Below are 18,945 nucleotides of genomic sequence, written 5' to 3' on the forward strand. Positions count from 1 at the left end.
TGGACACAGTCTGTACCCACCTTTCCTCCCTTCATGTAAACAGTCAAGTAGTTGTCTTGCTTGCTTCCAGCATGGAGGAGTACACCTATGGAACTCCTCGGTCGAACGGTAAATACAATCCTGAAATCCAAACCCATCAGCAAATTACCTGTGGAGAATTAAACAGTGGGGAGAAGGATGATCATAGGTGGAGATAATTGGAAAACCATGAGAAAACAAGTAACCCATACACCTATGTGCTTCACACAATTCCATATACCATAATCTCTACACAGCTTACCAATGGTGATATATCCTCCTTCATTAAAGAAGTAAATCCCTGTGTCCACGGGAACATCCAGACATGGAAGTATGCCATGTTTTTGTTGAGGTGCATTCATGGCTTTTCCATTCATCTTAAAATTCCTCAGGCAGCCCTTGAAACTCTTCATTGGCATATTCTGAAAGCATATTTCAAAACATGAATACTGAAGCATTATGGCTTCTTTTTTATCAATAATATCAAACATTGGTTGTTTTGGACTGTTGGACTATAGAAAGCCAACTGGCACTAAAGGCACCTAGTACCCATCTTTGATGCCGTGAAAAGGTATTCCAAAATTCTAAAAAAGTGCTTGAAACTCAGTAAGAGTTGATTTTGAATTAACATGACTCCTGCTAGTAAAACATACTTCCCAATGATGTGTCAAAAAGACAATGCAAGAGGAATTGTGAAATCCCTGAAGCAGCCCTTCCCTTTCTAAGTCTGTTTATTTAAATCTGGCTTTATAAAATACCCTGGATCATTAACTGTCCTCTTTTTTAAATAGAAACCACATGTATTTCAGATTCAAATCCAGTTCTACATCCACAATTCCTTAATGAGAATGATTCTTTTGCTTTTCTACTAATTATTGCTTAGTCTATTGAGGCAAATGTTCTGCAGAAAGATGGTATTTCTGGAATTAAAAATGTGACTTTGGTCTTCTCTATGTTTAAGGAATAAAAATGAAAAGAGTACATGGTTTTCATCAGTGTCTCAGCAACATATTGAAAGTATGGGTCCAGGTGAAGGCTGTGTGAACAAGTGAGGAAAAAGATCCATAATGAGCCACTGCAAACACCAGCCACAGATGGTGCACGCGTGGTCCTTGGAAATCCTCCCCAAAGCTTTTCAGCATGGAAATCCTGCGTATTAAAGACTTTCCCATATAATTAGTGCAGCATGGGGAGTGTGCGTGGGTGGATTTGTCAATTATTTACCTGTCTCTTCAGTGGTGGCAGCCCTCCCACGTAGACTGGTGGCTTAATGTCGATGGCAGAATTTGTTGCCAATTTTCTGTGCTGGGCCCTTAGACCATCAACGACAAGGCGGGCGTTCTTCCCATCTGTGCTGAAGACCACCTTTCCAGGAGGCAAGGATAACAGAATAAAAAACCCAAAAGACAACAAAAGCCATTGCATATTTTCTTTGTCTTTAAATTAAATACCATGTTGTTGAAATATATAAACTGAAAGTAACATCCTGGGACCATCAGTCTCAATAAGGTCTCTCAGAGACCTGTCAACTACATGAACTTGCAGGCATAGGAATTAATTTCTGATGACAAAAACTGAGTTTCTATTCTCTTAAAAATGCAATAGGCTGTGCCTGCTGAATGCTAGTTATGCTATCGCTGTGCTTCCATATTACTTACAGTGTGCCATTGCCCATCATTGTATTTAATATTGGTTCTGACTTTGATTTGTTTTTCTCCAGAGCCAAGTGAAAAGACAAAACGTCCTTTTGAAATGTGGAGAGCCATATAAGAGTCCTCAGAGCTTTCCTCCATGAAAACTATTAATCCTCTTGATGATCGAGTCCGTACATCTACAGAGAAATGCAACCTGTAGTGGAAAGTAAGCATATTCCAGTATAGGTCTATTTTGTTGGTTGTGGTATCTTTTCTGTTCTCCAGTGAAACTCCATTTGGGAAATGCAGAACAGCATTTGGGAAGAATTATGGCATTATGCACTGCATTTCTGAATGTGAATGAAACTTGACACATTCAGGCTTAGGAACTGGCATTAATAGGCACTGTAATTGTTCACCACAACCCATTCAATCTATTCAGTTTAGGTAAATGTTTGCACAGGAAAAAAAAAGCCTGAACTTTTAGGACCATCTTTTGTTATGGCCCAACATATGAACAAGAAGAAAATCAGCACCCTAAGAGTCAAGCAGCTTCAACAATTCAAGCACTAGAAGGAGAACAGAGAACATTTTTATTACCTGTCTGTAGATAACAATGGAGAAAACATGTAGGATATGAAACTGTTTGGGATGCTTCCAAGGAGATATGCTTCACTGCTGTCATGTAATGGAGCTGGTATAGCGTGGTTCTGCATGTTAGCAGCTTTCAAATAATCAAGGTATTTTTCATTCTGTGCACATAAGACAGAATTGAAACATTTATTATATGTGCACATAAATAGAAACATTTCAATCAACAACACTTTCAAGAGCTCCCAGCTAAGGCAGTAAGCAGCCTTCCCTAAAAGACAGAATAGCTGTTGTCATTCTAGACAGGTGTGGGTTTAGCATGAAACTGCAACACGGTGAGAACTTGCTTCAGATGTGAGATGGAAGAAAAGAAAGAACATCTGAATCTCAGTTCCAGAAATGATGGAAACCCTGGGCATCAATATGGACCAAAGATGACAGTAACAATAAGCATACCTTGAGCATCTTAAGCCTGAGAGGATTTTTAAATTCCTGCAGTAGCATTGGTTCAAGGTTTTCATATTCCTGGCAAGCTCCAAGGGACACACCAGTCTTCCCAGTATTAGTGACAAGATTTTGAACTTCGGGGAGCTGACCTACCCTGTAATGATGAAAGCAGTAAGTGCTGTGACTCAGCATTCCTTTCCTTTAGTGTAACCAACAACAAACATATTGTAAAAATGTGTTCTGCACAAAATACATTTCCCAGTGACACAATAGTGAAGTATCAATTTTTATTTTTCAATGAGAAATGTACATTCAATGCTGTAAATCATATTTTCCCTGGTTCTGCCCATTTCTTTTTGGCTATAGAAAAACTCTGATTTCTGTTCTCATCTTTTCTGAACAAAGTAATTTTTGCTAAAACCTATTTAAAAAACACAAACATATGTGGTTCTTGAAAAAAGAGGAAAAAATGACAGCAGCCTTGATTAACATTTCTGAATCTATAAAGACTATAAAACTTTGATTGGTAATTATACATAAACAGTTTCAAATCAAGAAAATATAACATCATCAGGTCCTGCTTCACTCTCTCCTTAAATAAGATGTTCTATTGAGTTTTGTAAAGGGACAAAGCCTGTCACAACTTCACGTTTACCTCTAGTACTATAACCAAATTATCAGGAAGACTGTCAAAGCAAATTTACCCTGTGTATAAAGAATAGTATTAAGCAATACTATAATTTTATAAGTTGTATAAAGCATCTCTAATCAGTAAATTACAAAAAACTTCACAGCTACAAAAAAGCTACAAAGCTCCTTGCTTGTGGTTTTCTATGAGAAGAGTGGTAGATTTGTGAGTAGAACCTGAACTTCTTGAATGCTGGTCATTCTCTATTCACTCCATCAGACCAGCTACAGTATTTATTCTTCATCTATTTTGGCACAAAAACTTTCCAAATTTGTTTTTTCATGGAAAGTTTAATATATATAGGTTACTTCTGATGCCTTTTCCTGGTCTTAAAAAAACTGAGAGCCAGACAAGGTTAAGGTGTAGGTAAGGGGTTTTTACCTCAGTATTTTAATAAGGATCCTTATGGTTCACCACTTTGCCAAGGTGGGATGCACCACAATGCACACATATGATAAAATCACATATACAATTCACAGACCTTACAAACTGGGATATCTAACAAGGATGCCCCAATGGGAGGCTTGGATGAATAGTGTGATATTCCCCCATCCAAGGAATTCTCCCCTGGATGGGCAGAATCTTAGTTTAGAGGATATGTTCTAGAGGGGGCCTTGGTTTCTCAAGACAGAGTAGGGCTTTCTAGCCTCCTACTACAAGGTGTTTAGGATGTTTGGTCTCCTGGCTTAACAGACTACTATGGCTATGCTGAGTTATCAGAATTAAGGAATTACAAGTCTGCATGCTAGGAATACTGAGGATACATAAAAGGTACATAAAAGAAAAGGAAAAAAATCATCTTGGCATCACTTGATTGTCTCGTAGTGTTTTAAATGAAGACATAATTTGAGCAGCCTGGTCAGGTGGAAGGTGTCCCTGCCCATTGCAGGGGGCTAAAACTAGAGGATCTCTAAAGCTGCCTTCCAGCCCTTCCCATTCTGTGGTGGTATGACAATTGAATCAAAATACTCTATTTTTGAAAACTCTACACATGTATAAATACTCATCAAAACTTAACTAACACAAAGTCCCACTGGGACATGACTTATGGCTCATGGAATGCTTGTCTTCTAGAAACATATCTATGCATATTTTTTCTTCTAAATTTTGCCTGTAAGGTGTCTCTAATAATCAGACAAACATGTGAGAAGAAGAAACAGCCTAAATAAGACAGATGATTTCTACACATATGGTCCCACTTGTTTGTGTAACTGGTTTGATTCTGTCAGTAGCTTTGCTCCTTTCACCACGTGGTTCCCGGGGGAGCTATAACAAGACAATTTAGCAAATCTTTTTGGATGCCTTGTAGGGACATATCCAATTCACTCTGCAGAGTTCATTCTTTGGCTAACAAACTGCTAAACAGGTATGATTCAGACTAAAATTATTTTACATCTGAACAGCAGATTTAATTATAACTGGATCCCATGTATAATATGCCTGAATGAAAGCGTTTTTGAGGACAGCAAAGTTATGCATTTGTGAAGGCTTCACACATGTAGAAGAAAAGTAATTTAGCAAAATGTAATTTTAATATGATTTAAGAAGGAGAACAGGCCAAAATGCATGAAACATAATTCTTTTTAGGCCAAATACCTTTCAATAAAGATGTTTGAGATGCAACCTTCAAAACTATCTCCACCAAATTTTATAGGTCTGTTTGATTCCTGTGAGTTTGATGACCTGGGAGAGTCAATGGCTTTTGACTCATCATCAACCATCAGATGTACTCTGAAAAAAGTGAATGAAAATAAGCATGATATATAAGAAATAATTAGGAAACTAAATTAAATATATATATATATATATATATATATAAAAGAACAATCTGACAGATCTGTTTCCTTGTTAAATTGTGCTTATGCTAGAGCTTCATTAGCTTAGTTCTGGGACTTTTTCAGTATGTGCTTATTGACTGCTTTGAAATTGCTCTGCTTTTCCACATTAGTTAATGAGCAAGAGTTGAAGTTCATACTTCAGTCCTACGGTGAAATCCTGGTGCAATTGAAATTCATGAAAAAACTCTCATTGTCAACTATGGGACAGGATTTAAGTCTTTGTGTCAAAATGAAACAGATAGTATTAAGTTACAATAACCCAAAGTTACAGCCAACCATTCAAAACTTTCCACTTCAACGAACACTTATGTAATTTCATGCATTACACAGCAATCAGTATGATTTAGCAGCTTTTCAGTAAATTGTCTCTTCTAACATCTAATATCTGCATAACAGATCATTATTGAATAAACAGACACAGCATTTGCTTCTTCCCAGGTCCTTTACAGGGGACACACAAGAAGGTTATGGGAAGGGGAAGAGCTCCAAAGACTCCAAAGCTCCAACTAGACAAGCAATCAAAACTCACACAGCCTATAAAATAGTAGGGTACAGCTGAAACATCACAGGTACCAGCGTCCATATTCATAGAACAAAAATTTCCTTTCCCTTCATTATTTAGGTATCCTCTGCTAGAAGAGACCATTTTAAGCTGTTTATCCAAAGAATTAGTCCCCCAAAATTTGAATTTCCTTTCTCCAACCACTACTTATAAGATCTAGATGAAGAAATGGACTCACCTGTTGCCTGTTTTCATTACTGTCACATAATGCATTGACCCATCTTCATATTTCTTTTCCAGTTTAATTTCCTTATCTCGTATCTTTGCAGTTACAGAGCCAGGACTCAGAAAGATGGAAAGAACATCAGGCTACAAAAGAACCCCACAAAATGATCAGCTAAATAAATGCATAAGCCTTTAGTTCTTGCTACTGCCATAAATACAGCTCTCAGTGGGTGCCAGTAGGCAACAAATTTTCTTACACTAGACCTGCATTTCTCAGTCATCTAGTACCAGATGTGTACCAAGTTCTGCATGATGAGCACAGCTTCCATTTCAAAATACCTCTGCCCTCTGAATAGCAAACATTTATTTTAAATACTAGTTTATTTTTACAAAAAGCAGAGGAGTCAGTTCTCCACTTCTCAAATACCTGGTGTGCACTCACTTCCTAGGTCCTTCAGCCAGCCAGAATGGGTTTTACTTAAACTTCCCTGCTTTCTGAGGGATCACAGCCAATACCAATCCTTCTCCTCTGCCTATTTGGACATGGTAACATTTCTGTGTGGGCAGAGTGCCATTTTTCCTTGAGAAAATTTCCAGCCAATTAAGCAACAGTTTTCTTGCTGGGATGTTGGTGTCAGGTGCGTGAGCTACTCTGCAGAAGGCTCTAGTTCAAAGTTCAGTTACTCAAACTACTTGTTGGCCATGTGAAGAAACTGACAGAATGCATTTCTCAGGCAAGATGCATGCTCAAAAAAGGCATTTCTTACTTTAAAATACAGGAATTTACATGAGACTTATGACACAAACTGAAACGACTGATTCAGAGATAAAACCCATCACATATGCTAATCTGAATGTGTTTCATACCCGTAGATTGTAATTTAAGAGTGTTCCAGTAGAAGCTCTTGTCTGAAAGCCAAAGCCAACTTGGAAATCCTTCGGAAATGGGAAATCTGCTGCACTCAGGCTCAGTGTTCCATCCTTGGAGAAAGCTGCAGATCTGACAAGCTGAAAGAGAGAAAATTATTTAAGTGATTTTCCTTTTAATCAGAAGAAATGCCAGTATGAGACAACAGCTGCCCCACTCAACATAATTGTGTTCAGTTCCAGTCAAAACCGAGCACAAGGCAAACCTCAAAAACCATTATTTCAGTACAGAACAGACTGTCAGAATTGGCTTCACCAACATTAACTATGGTCTGAGAAACACTAAAAGGAGAGAGGAGGCTTGCTGAGAATAATGAGCTGCTCATCTCTAGCTATTGTGGCTTTGAAAGTTGTCACATTTGAGGAGACAAAGCTGAGTAGCTGGAGGAATAGTTCATAACTATGAAGCTGTGCAGATGAGCTACATAATTGAAACTGTGTGAGTCACTGGACACTTTTTAATACATGAGAAGTTTTGCAGCTACAGAGAATGACGATTAGATCCTCTGCAAAGATAGTCTGTGAAGAAATCGCTCTGTGAAAGGTTTAGATGCCACAAGTAAAAGAAAATAAGCACAAACTTTCAGTGCAACACTGTAGTAAAAAGGGCAAATGAGATCATGCACCATGTAAGCAGCAGTAAGTAGAAGCAGAAGGATAGTTTTAATCTCTCCATGTAGCACTAGTTAAGCCAGCACTGAAATGTCATGTTGTCCTATTTAAAAAAAAAATATGGCAAAACTCAAGGATGCACAGAAAACAATTACAAAACAATCAGATGAGTAGAGCCTTAGAACGTGAGAATTTGATGGAAGTAGTCTGTTAAGATCTTTTAAGGAAAAAGGCTGAGGGGTCATTTAATTAGGAAGCATAAACACCGTGGCAGGAGGAAAGATACAGAGTAGTATAAAGTATTCCAGCCTAATCAATAACAGCAACTGGAAGCCAACAAGCTTACATGGTAAATATGAATACTTAACTGTAAACAGTATTAAATAAGAGGGTGGACTATGCGCTGTAACAAGCTGGTGTCTCACAATAGGGCTGGTGTCTCTTTTATTTCTGCATCTTCACACCCAATCCCAGTTCTTTAACTGCCATCACATGTTAACCAAATATAATTTTTGACTTTAGCAAAACATAATGGTCCAGGAGTTACAGACAAACCAGAGTCTGTGAACTCCAGCAGAAGTTTTTGAGGAAATGTATTTGTTACCTTCCAGTCATCTGAACATTTCTTGCTGACACCAAAAGTCTTATCAAAAACAACAGATGCAGTGCTTGGGTTTTTCACATTCTTCATGCAGCCCCGGAATGGAGGTGTGGATATATTAAAGCTGGTTTCAGGGAGGGGAAGGAAAAAGAGTTCAGTAGCCTGGCATTTCAAAGCACACACCGCTATAGTAACCTATAAATGCTGACAATATAAGAAATAGAAAAAGAGAACAAGAGCAATCTTTCTTGTGTACACATACTCATGATAATCAAATCCAGTCTTTAGGATGAGCTACAACAAAGATCTCACCATTAGCCAAAAATCACAGATCATGATCATGTATTATACACTTGTTTTTTTATATCACATTAGATAGTCGATACAGAGCATGAAAGAAATTATGTAAGGAAAGAGTTTAGATGGAGTTTCCCTACAAAACCTGTATATTACAGTCTTTTTATAGTTACTCACCGTTCCCGTAGAAAAGATGGAACTCCACCTAGGTAGTACTCAGTGAAATTGAAGACTTGTATGTTGGCTCTAATGCCAGGACTGACGTACACAACTTTGTTTCTTCGGTCAAGCACCAAATTAATCTGAAATACATGAAAAATGAGAACCACTTCACTTGGCAGAAACAAAAATCATTTACCTGATTAAAAGTACCCCCACAGAGCAGTGATGTTTTTTTTCCCTCCTCTTGTTTACTAGTGACTTAAATCAAGGATAACTGCAGTACTTCAAAGGTACTTTGCAAGCTTTGGGCATTTAGTCAAAGCAAGAAAAATGTTAACTCTCCAAATACAAGGTGAGGTTTTATTTTCATCTGAAAGATTGCCCTAAGAACACACTACCCCTAAGATTCAGATACTGTCTTGTCTTTGTAGCTGAAGATTCAGAAGCTGCTGCCTGATATAAAAACTAAGTCAGTCAGCTGGCTGAAGGTAACTTAACCCAGTAAAGCATACAGATTGCTTGCAGCTAACCCTGCAGTTTACACTATTAAGTTGGAAATATATTACGGGGAAAAGGGATAACTAATCAACAAGGAAATCAATGGTTTTTAACAATGTCTTTATGATTTCACTTTGGCAGTGCTACAAAAGAGCTGGACGGCACCTAAGGCAACAAACAACAAAAAAGACTGCAAAAACAGTAATCTCTAAAAAGATCAGCCCACCCTGAAGAAATAAACCCTTAGGTGGTGAAAACACTAATCTAAGTATGAAACTAATGCAAATAATTTCATTGTACACAAATATCTTTATGTAAAACATTGCTCTAAAAATTTTTTTCCTTTGGTGGTTTCACCGTTAAAACTTAACTATTCACATTAAAGCAGGACAAGAGAAAGATTCATTTTCACATCTCCAAACTAGTCTCCAGTGACTTGATTTCCTCACACAAAAGGAAAACTCCACAACTAAACTTTACAACAGGACAGTTTCAGTTAATGTGTATTTTTACAAATAATGATCCCTTGATTTTTTAAAATTACATACTTGTTGATATGTTCCATCATTTACAGTTTTTTTGGCTTCTACTTCTTCTGGAGTTTCAGAGTGAAGTTTGTATCTAAAAACTGTATGACCATTTCTAATGAGCACACTGATGAACTGATCCTGCAATAAAAAAATACAAACACACCAACACAATTAAACTGCTATGATTTCAGATATATATTTCACTGTCATATGAATAATTTTAACAAAGCTATCTAGTTACTTCTAGAAAGCTTTTTGGGGAAAGGATAACACAAAGCCTAAAACTTACACTAATCAATCATAATTATTTTAAACTATTATAAACAGACCTGCTATCAGCTCCAAATCTCTAAAGGATGCAGGTCATTTCACATTTCAAATGTCTACTGACCTTTTACAGCATTGAAAAATTATAAATTACAGAATATGTCCTGGTGATTGCAAATATGCCTACAAGATTATTAGATAAGTAGCAGCATTGTGGTTTTGAGCATCTTTACAGGTATAAGTCATCATGCCACTTCTATATTCCTTCTTACTCTGTTTCCGCACATATCTAGATTTGGGAAGAGTGCACTTCCAATTTTGAAGGATTTCAATATTCCAATACTGGTTTGATCCCAATTACATTCTTCCCTTCCTGCCCCCAGTTCTGAATTCTCTGCATGGCCTAATGGAGGAGCTTCTTGGAATGATTTTTTACTCAGCCTTGACAAAGTGAGTATTCAGCAACCATGGTAGAATCATTGAATAGCTCAAGCTGGAAGGGACCCATAAGTCCAACTCACAGTCACAACTACCTAAGACTAAACCATATGACATTAAACATAAAGCAATATCTACTGATTTTCCACACAGATGAAAATAACATTTTTAAGACTCTTATTAACTCTTACAGTAATTTCCTTACAGTTATTACTGTATCTAACATGTTCTTTATTAAGCAAGATTTTTAAGATGTTCTTGCACTACAGAACAGACAGAAGCATTCCACACATTACCCCATTTGCTGCAAAGAACACGATGCCTTCATCTGCAGTCGTCTCAATTGTCTGCTCGTACCGAACTCGTTCACCACTTCTTTCTCCCGCTGTGACACTGGCATAACCAGTGCCCTCAAAATAGCTTTGGTCAGTCTCCTCTTTATACCTGTAACAATTCAATGTGTGAATCTATGTCAGCACAAACTTCTACCACTTGGACTTACTGCCATTATAATTTTAAAAAAGCTTAAGTAAAAGCATTTGGTATAGGGCCAAATTCTGATCTAACCCAAGCAGAGAGAAAACCTTCCACTGGCTGTAGGCTTCTATCAGATGCACAAATATGATCTTTAGAGAGGAAATCATTAATGACTGTATTTTTTGAACTTAATGTAATATTTACTTTAAAAAGTAGATGAACACCTTAGTCTACAAATTGGGTCTGGATTTTATAACACTTAAATTTAAATGGATTGAGATTGCCATAGACGTGAATCACGTCATTACTGAGGATTTTTTCTAAGAAATGTAATAATGGCCAAGAGTTAGAAAAAAATCACCAAATTACCTACAGTGGTTATTCGTCTGGATGTGAAAGACAATAATTCATAATGATAAAATCACAGAACTGTGAAACACTTCTGTGTTCGTATCATACCTTCTGCAGGGCTGCACTTCAGTGGTGTTGAGATTAAAAGTCCTCTTGAAGTTGTAAAGGCTGACAATACGCTCATTTAGGCTGTTTAACTCAATGCAGCCTTCATAACGAGGGTAGTTAAGATTATCTGGAGGCTGCAAAACAGTGCCATTAAAACCATTTCATCAACATTAGCTAACAAAATTTTACATTGCTGTCTAACTGCTAAAACTTACTGCAAATATTATTAAGACACAGAATAAGACATTCTAAATATGTAAAAAAAGATACTACATGCTTGCATACAATACTCAGATTATCTGATATGACTCTAGGTGTACTGCAGCACAATTTAAAGTAGAGTCACATGGATTGGGAACAGTACTTAGCAGGGCTGGACAGGTGTCATGCTTTCCTTGGTAAGTGAAATATCATTATGCTCCCTTCTTTAAGATCTAGCATGGTACAAGCCAGGCAGATTCTGTAGGAAGTAGCATCTTCTTGCATTTCATCTGTTCCTACTAACAGATAAACTTTTACATGTGCTTTTGAATGACTGCTAGGTCTCATCTTTACTTGCAAGAACAATGGGATGATTAACACAAAATCTCTTTAAAACACTAAGAAACTCTGTACCCTAAAATCTGGTGGGTATCCTCCAACATAAAAGACAACACTGCTGGGATCAAGATTGAGGAGCATGTCACTGTCTCCACTGCTTGCACTCCTAGGGCTTTCATCATGAGGAGAAACTGATGTTGCTGCTTTGATGTACTTCAGCTTTGCATACTGGTAAATCCTAAAACCAAAACAGGCAGAATATCACATCACACTGATGCTATTAGCAGGTTTTCAAGAAGATTATTGTACACTGTGGGTCTTATACCTTTCAAATGTGACTTGATCCATGACAGCTTCCTCAGTGCTGCTTTGAGTCACCAATGACTGCACTCTCACTTCTCCATCACCACCTCCCAGGTTATAGACACAAGTCAGGTAACCATCTTTCACAGCCATACCAATGTAGTCCTTCGAAGCCTAAAAATAGTAAGTAAATAATAATTAATAAATTATTAATTATAATTAAGGTAAAATACAGCAGCATTTCCTCAGAGACATCATCATGCTGTGCATGAGTCATAAGAAATCCACCCACCTAATGATGAGAATTAAGTTTATCAGTTCTGGGAAGAAAAAATTGTAATCCTATACGTTGCACAAATTCAATGACTATAGTTATAAATTAACTGAAAAGTCAGTTAATTTATAACTTTTTATTTTTGCAAAAATATTTTTCTCCCTCATAACATCTTCCAGCTAAAGCTATGAAAACATGACACCTTTACTAAGAATTAGACTCAACATCTGTGACATAAAAACAGATGTTCAGAACAACACCCAGTGAAGGACAATTCCTACTGAGGTGACTGGGAGCAGTCATTTTCCCCCCAAAAATCACATTTCATTTCTTCAAGATCCTGTATTTCAGCAGTAACCATTAAAATGCTTTCAACAGATGTCCTGGCTAGTTATTCAGAGGATAAAAAGATGGAATCCAGTGTAGAACAAATACCTCTAAACAGCTTTCTGTGTAAGCACAAGGCTTACTACAGATACAGCTCCTGTCAAATAACAATAGAAACCACATGCAGGAAATGTTTTAAATGTTTGATGGTGATTGAGCAAACCTGAATGCACAAGCAGGTCTGCATTATTCTGCATATTCAGAAGACAAGAAAATTAAGAGCTGAGGGGCTGAATTTTAAAAATGGAGTGATCACAATTTTTTTTAACCAACAGAGAAACTCAGAGTGAGTTATATTGTGAAGAGAGTCAAAGTTCTGAGGCAGGAGTTGGGCTGAGTTTGTGCTGACTGCTGCAGAAACTGACATGTCTGATAAGAATGTGTGATGGTATCCATGATGGAGAAGTAATTTCCAAAGGAGCAAAAGAGCAAAGCATCAAAGCACAAAGCTCAGCCACTTGTTAAGTTACTTTCCCAGGGAAGGAATGAACAAAACACTTCTACCACAAATTAAATACAATTTTAAAGAAATAGGCCAACAGTAGCTACAAACTTCAGTCAGAACAAAGCACTTCCCATCCTTTTCTCAAAACATTATATTTGGTCTTAAAATCAGATTAAACATCAAAATATACCTACATTTTTATTACCCAGGTACAGAACAAATCTATTTGCCCTCTGCTGGGTGTCTGATCTGTGCTGAGGTCTTTGGATAAACAAGGAAAGTGAAGTATAGCCCTTCAGATCTTCAAGATTGCTCGGAGGTCGAACCTCTACCCCAGAGCTGCCATTGAACCTCATTGGTATAGCAACCTGTTAAGAAAACCAAAGTTGAGGATGTTACAATTTTTAGCTACTGCTACCACTCCTGTTTCACTGGTGAGTTTAATTGCAAAGTAACCCATTACACATCCTAGTCATGTTTCAGCCATTAATTATCACAGATTTGGACTCTGTTCCTACCAAACAAAATAATTAGAAAACTGAGTGGATAATGCAGTAGTCTGTAACATCAATACTTAACACAGCACTTTTTTGTTGCAGACAACAATTAATCAATCCTTACTGTGCCTCTGTCAAGTAACTGTTACCTTCAATACACGGACAGGGAAGGATGTGCCCTGCAGCTCTGAAGAGCAAGTCTATGAATTATTCAGATGTCTACAAACACACCCTGATGCTTCACTTAGCTGGACTTGACTGTCTGTTGGGAATTGCAATCCACTTCTGATATCATAAAGACACATCCTATTCCAGCTAAATACACCATGATCACTGATTCCTCTTATTCACTTTAGGTTATTTGTGATGATCTCAGGGATGGTTCTTAGCACCTGAGACCACACTATCACTTCAGCAACTACAGCAGTTCCTTAAATATGAAAGGGCATTCTAATAAGGTGCCAGTAGCCAACTTCTAACATTTTGGAGCAGCTGGAGTAACAGGGCTGCACAACTTCTTTGGCAGCATCAGCTTTCAATTGACCATGCATGGGTGGAGAGCCCTGTCTCCAAGCAGCAGAGCCAACTCTGTCCCTGCTGCCAAAGCCACCACAATGTACCTTGGAAGACAAGAGGCTGCTGTACAAGTATTATGGGGATGCCCTGGGGAAAAAAACTAATGGGAGAAAGATGTAGCAGGATGCTACTGAATCCTGTCATTTTTATGTATGAATTATTATGCTTCCCATCACCACAGTTACTTCAGTTGCTGGGTAGTACTGTTGAATTAAACTTATGTCTGGTCTTTCACAAATATTGAAATAAAATTATTTAGAAAGAGGAACGAAAGTTATTGTGTATCCAAACCACTGAGGTCCAGCATGATTGCAATGCTCAGGACAGACCTTGTTTGCAGCATCTCTTGCCTGCTGAATCAGCTCTCTTATGCGATTTATGTTCTCAGAGATGTTGCTGATTGGCATCAGCTGTTGGTTGATACTCTTGATCTTGCTGAACAGATCTGGAAGTTGGTTTGTCAAATTTTTTACTGCAATAAAAGAGAGCAAATCATTGATATTAAAAAGGAGGAGGAAAGCAAGATGCACAAAATGGTATCACTACACAATTATCAGAAAAAGCAGTGGACAGGGTAATGACAAAACAGTTTTGACTGGTCCTACAATATTAGGAAGCTCTCACTAAAAGTAGCAGTTTATACAGAGGTTATTATACTCCTGAAATTTCTGGCCAAAGGAATTTGCAGAAGCAGTCAGAATCAGCACTTCCAAAAATGTTTTAGGTAAAGGCCCAGAAAAAAGTATTAAATAGAACAGCAATGTGGTCTCTGACATTATTACCCAGTGGCTGTGGATGTTAGGGGAAAATGAGAATAAAGGAGAGCAGATAGGAATCAGGCTCGTAGCATCTCCTACTGCCACTGTCATAGAGTGAATAATGGGGTAGGCAGACTGCTGGCCTGACTGAGTAGGGCATGAATTACATTCTTGTGTCAAGGTTGCTAATCAGCACAGTTTTGTAGTGTCTTACGGTATCTGGCCAGATTTATTTAAGAAAAAAGAAAATATGATGAGAATTTTACCTTTTGTTATAATAAGAAACAATTTTTCATCTCCAATCCAGTGATTCAGAAGGCAAATAAAATGAAATCCAGACCTTTTGTTTTTTCTAACTATGACTTATAAACCAATTTTGTAACTGCAGGGATGACTTACAACCCTGCATTACCATGCAGGACTAGCTCTTATATTTATATGATTGAAAATGTTTTCCTCTTACTTGACTTTATCAGATAAAGCTGCTGAAAAGATGTAAAAATAAGTTGTTTGAGAATGTGATTGTCCCTTATTTTGTATTCAGCACTAGCTCTGTGCAATCCTTTTCACTTAATTTCAGTTAACAGACATGTAGCCTAAGGTAATAGTCCAGGGCCCCAGGGCCCTTCTCTAGGTAATGCAGTAGAAAATCACATAATAACAGAGCAGCTGAGGTTGGAAGGGACCTCTGGAGCTCACAGTGTCCAACCCCTGTGTTCAAGCAGGGCCACCTAGGTCCAGTAGCCCAGAATTGTGTCTAGGCAGGCTTCTGAATATTCCTGAGGATGAGACTACACAACCTCTCTGGGCAACCTGTGCCAGTACTCAGTCACCCTCACAGTAAAAGAAATGTTTTGTCATGTTCAGACGGAATCTCCTGTGTTTAAACCTTTTACCCCAGGGGCACATTGCAGGCCCAAGACCCTGAGGTCCTTTTCTACAAAGCTTTTTTCCAGCTTGGCCACCTGCTCAGCTTATACTGGTACATGGGTTTATTTCTCCTCTGGTCCAGGACTTCTCCTTGTTGGACTTCAAGAGGCTCCTGGCAGTTTATTTCCACAGCCTCTTGAAGTTTGTCTGAAAGGCAGCACGACCCTCTGGTGTATCAGCCACTCCTTTCAGTTTAGTGTCACGAGCAAACGTGCTGAGGCACACTCTGCCTCATCATCCAGATCACTAATAAAGATGTTGAACGAGATCAGACCCAGTATTGACCCCTGAGGGCCCCCTTAGTCACTGGCCTCCAAACCTTTAGAGACCAGTCATGGCACTAGCTTTTAACACACACCACAGAATGGCTTGAATCACCTTCTGCTGTGCCTGTCCCTTTCTACTGGCCATAAAAGAAGTTCAGAATACTAGCTTAGGGTACAGGCCTAACTCTTGAGTGATTAAAGCTTCTGCTGCAAAACTTGCGATGTTCACCCTTACAGTGCTTTGGCAGGTCCCACACAGCACCTGCATTACCTGAATTGTTTGCCTCCATCAGTGCTTTATTGAAGCTGGCACTCTGTGTGCTTCCATAGTTACTCTTAATTCTTTCCACTTCTGCTTCAATTGGGACCAGTTCACCCAACACACTATTGGTGACAGAGTTGGCATCTTCTGCCATGTTCCTTGCACTGGTGATGATGCTGTCGATGTCACCTGAAACACACAGAAATGAACATGCAGATTCTTACTGTAACAGATGAAAGCGACAGGCCAGAAGTGATCCCTAAGTAACAAACCTCTGTTTATCCCATTGAGATTGTTTTGAGCAGTGACAAGATCAATTTTCAGTGAATTCGTCTTTCCATCAGCGACATCAAGTCTCTGCTTTAGGTCTTCAAGGTTGGGACCAATAGCTGCAAAACAGTAAAAGCCCCATCAGAATTTCAAAGGAAAATATCAATTTTCTGTTGAACAGCTGGTGTTGCAGCTCTCGTCTACACTCTTACACACCTCATGCTGCCACTGAGCATTGAGTCCACTGCAAAACAAGCACAAGGCAAAGAATTTGCTGGACAGGAGGACTGCAAAGGTGTATAGCATAGCAGAAGCCACAAATCTACTTTCTTGCCTTTTTGCCATGGGAAATAACCATGACAAAAAGTCTCACTGTAATGGAACTCACATTTTTTCATTGAACAAGTGCTGAAGGACTTTGCTGGATGTGAAAATTTATGGCTCAAGGAAAGTTTCTCATGCTGGGCCAACATTTCTAGTACCACTTTCTTTCTTAGTACCTTGCAATGTCCTTTTAGTCTCCTGTGCTTGATCCATGAGTGCGTTGCTCTCAGTTTTTAACCTTGCAGCTTTTCCTGATAGGTCTTCTCTCTTCACAGTCTGACAATAGAAGCATGGTACTGTAAGATCACTTGATAATTACATTAAAATTTAAAGAGCAAAAGACAGAGCCCAATCCAATTTAAAGAACCCCCAATTCTACTTAGATCTAATCTGAAGAACATAACCTTTAGCAACAATTACCCAGGTTAATTCAAGCATACTACAACCTTGGTCTTTAGCAATCTTCAGATGGATTTTAGGGCATTAGGAGGAAATTACTGGCATACAGCTGTTGGATGTTATATCTCTGCTGAAGAGCTTGTGGGTATTAGTAGTGCAGAGTAAAAGAGAATACCTGAAATCACACACAGTGATTACCAGGCTTGCTTTGTAAGATCCCTTTATTTTGCACTGAAAGCAATGGTCAGCACTCATATGGGCAGTCCCACCAGAAAGGCAGTAATTGGCCTGATTAGTGCTGAGCCAAGACTAATTAATCAACATGCAGAACAGCAACTCATACAAAAGATCACAGAAAAATAAAGCACACCAAGACACACAGCTGTTTGATTTTGGCACTTTTGTGATAGTTAAAGAAAATAAAACTCCAGTTGTAACAAGTTTACCATGATTTGGCCACTTACTGATAAAGCTGAGTCAGCTGCTTTCCCAGCTTGGTTGGCTGCCTCCTCTGCTGCCTTGATGGCACCTATAATATTGTCATAGGCAGTGGAAGCTTCCACAGCACAGCCTACCAACTCATCCTTCCTGGCACTGTTCTTTATTCTGTGGAAACAGGGTGAAAAATGCAGCCTTCTTCCAAGGCTGTGAGATGGATCCAAACACATCTGAACTCAGGATTTTCTAAGTAACACCAATACAGAAAATTATTTTCAATTAGGTCTGTGACTTCATTCTATAAAAAATATCAAATCTGGAGATAGACCAACATGGAAAGACTCTTCAGAAGACAGGATGAGTTCAGGCACATGAAAAGGCACGGCTGTGAGACTCCAAAGCAGCCTTCAAATGATTAAGATGGAGAGAATTCACCAAAGCATATGGTCAATAATAAAGCACCTCAATCCCAGCCTTCCAAATACAATTCAGTTAAGAGGAATTCAGAGAACTGTAGATGTCAGATCATCAAGCAACTACAAGCCCTTTTGTGTTTTCCCCAAGAACCAGCACAGCAGCTCTGGAATCAGAAACAACAAAATCTCTTCTACCCACTCCCTGTGAACTGTACAACTGTCTCGTACTAGCTGCCTTGTATTTGTGAGAACAGTGCCTTCTTAATTGAAAAAAATCACACTGAAAACTAACAAAAAAAGTAATGAAAATGTGGTTTTTCACCCAAGAATTTTCCAGCTATGTTAGGTATTTTGGGATTTAACTTTCTGACACTTTGTAGTTGGTGCAATGACAAAATGCAAACAATTTGTACAGGGTAAAGTAAATCAGGATTTCCCTTTTTTTTCCATTTTGTTCTGATGTATCACAGAAGGCCTCCAAAACCCCTCTCATAATTACAGAGCAAAGTACAAATAATGGAGAGAGAAACACTTGATTCCTATAAAGTTTATAATATTTTTGCCTTTCTAGAAGATTCCTTGAAGGATGAGAAAACCAACGGAGGTATTTTCCTCCAAAGTGCTGAGCAGGCATGTCTGAAGACTTCCA

General features: G+C 38.4%; 1 protein-coding gene across 1 annotated transcript in view; it reads right to left on the bottom strand.

Annotated features, from left to right (window-relative positions):
- The window catches only part of LAMA3 (laminin subunit alpha 3), a 105,792-nt gene that overhangs the window by 1,170 nt on the left and 85,677 nt on the right, over positions 1-18,945 (bottom strand). Inside the window, exons 53-74 of the mRNA XM_084204351.1 lie at positions 17,907-18,048; positions 17,220-17,319; positions 16,722-16,838; positions 16,459-16,638; positions 14,563-14,705; positions 13,355-13,528; positions 12,077-12,228; positions 11,827-11,989; positions 11,212-11,345; positions 10,572-10,719; positions 9,589-9,708; positions 8,558-8,682; positions 8,087-8,207; positions 6,811-6,951; positions 5,957-6,087; positions 4,975-5,109; positions 2,700-2,844; positions 2,253-2,404; positions 1,677-1,866; positions 1,243-1,383; positions 281-440; positions 21-148 (exon numbers count right to left, since the gene is read on the bottom strand). Coding sequence (XP_084060477.1) covers positions 21-148; positions 281-440; positions 1,243-1,383; positions 1,677-1,866; positions 2,253-2,404; positions 2,700-2,844; positions 4,975-5,109; positions 5,957-6,087; positions 6,811-6,951; positions 8,087-8,207; positions 8,558-8,682; positions 9,589-9,708; positions 10,572-10,719; positions 11,212-11,345; positions 11,827-11,989; positions 12,077-12,228; positions 13,355-13,528; positions 14,563-14,705; positions 16,459-16,638; positions 16,722-16,838; positions 17,220-17,319; positions 17,907-18,048 — 3,142 coding nt within the window. The remainder of the gene's footprint in view (positions 1-20; positions 149-280; positions 441-1,242; positions 1,384-1,676; positions 1,867-2,252; positions 2,405-2,699; positions 2,845-4,974; positions 5,110-5,956; positions 6,088-6,810; positions 6,952-8,086; positions 8,208-8,557; positions 8,683-9,588; positions 9,709-10,571; positions 10,720-11,211; positions 11,346-11,826; positions 11,990-12,076; positions 12,229-13,354; positions 13,529-14,562; positions 14,706-16,458; positions 16,639-16,721; positions 16,839-17,219; positions 17,320-17,906; positions 18,049-18,945) is intronic.

Source organism: Fringilla coelebs (assembly GCF_963513975.1).
Source record: "Fringilla coelebs genome assembly, chromosome: 1".
Classification (NCBI taxonomy): domain Eukaryota; kingdom Metazoa; phylum Chordata; class Aves; order Passeriformes; family Fringillidae; genus Fringilla; species Fringilla coelebs.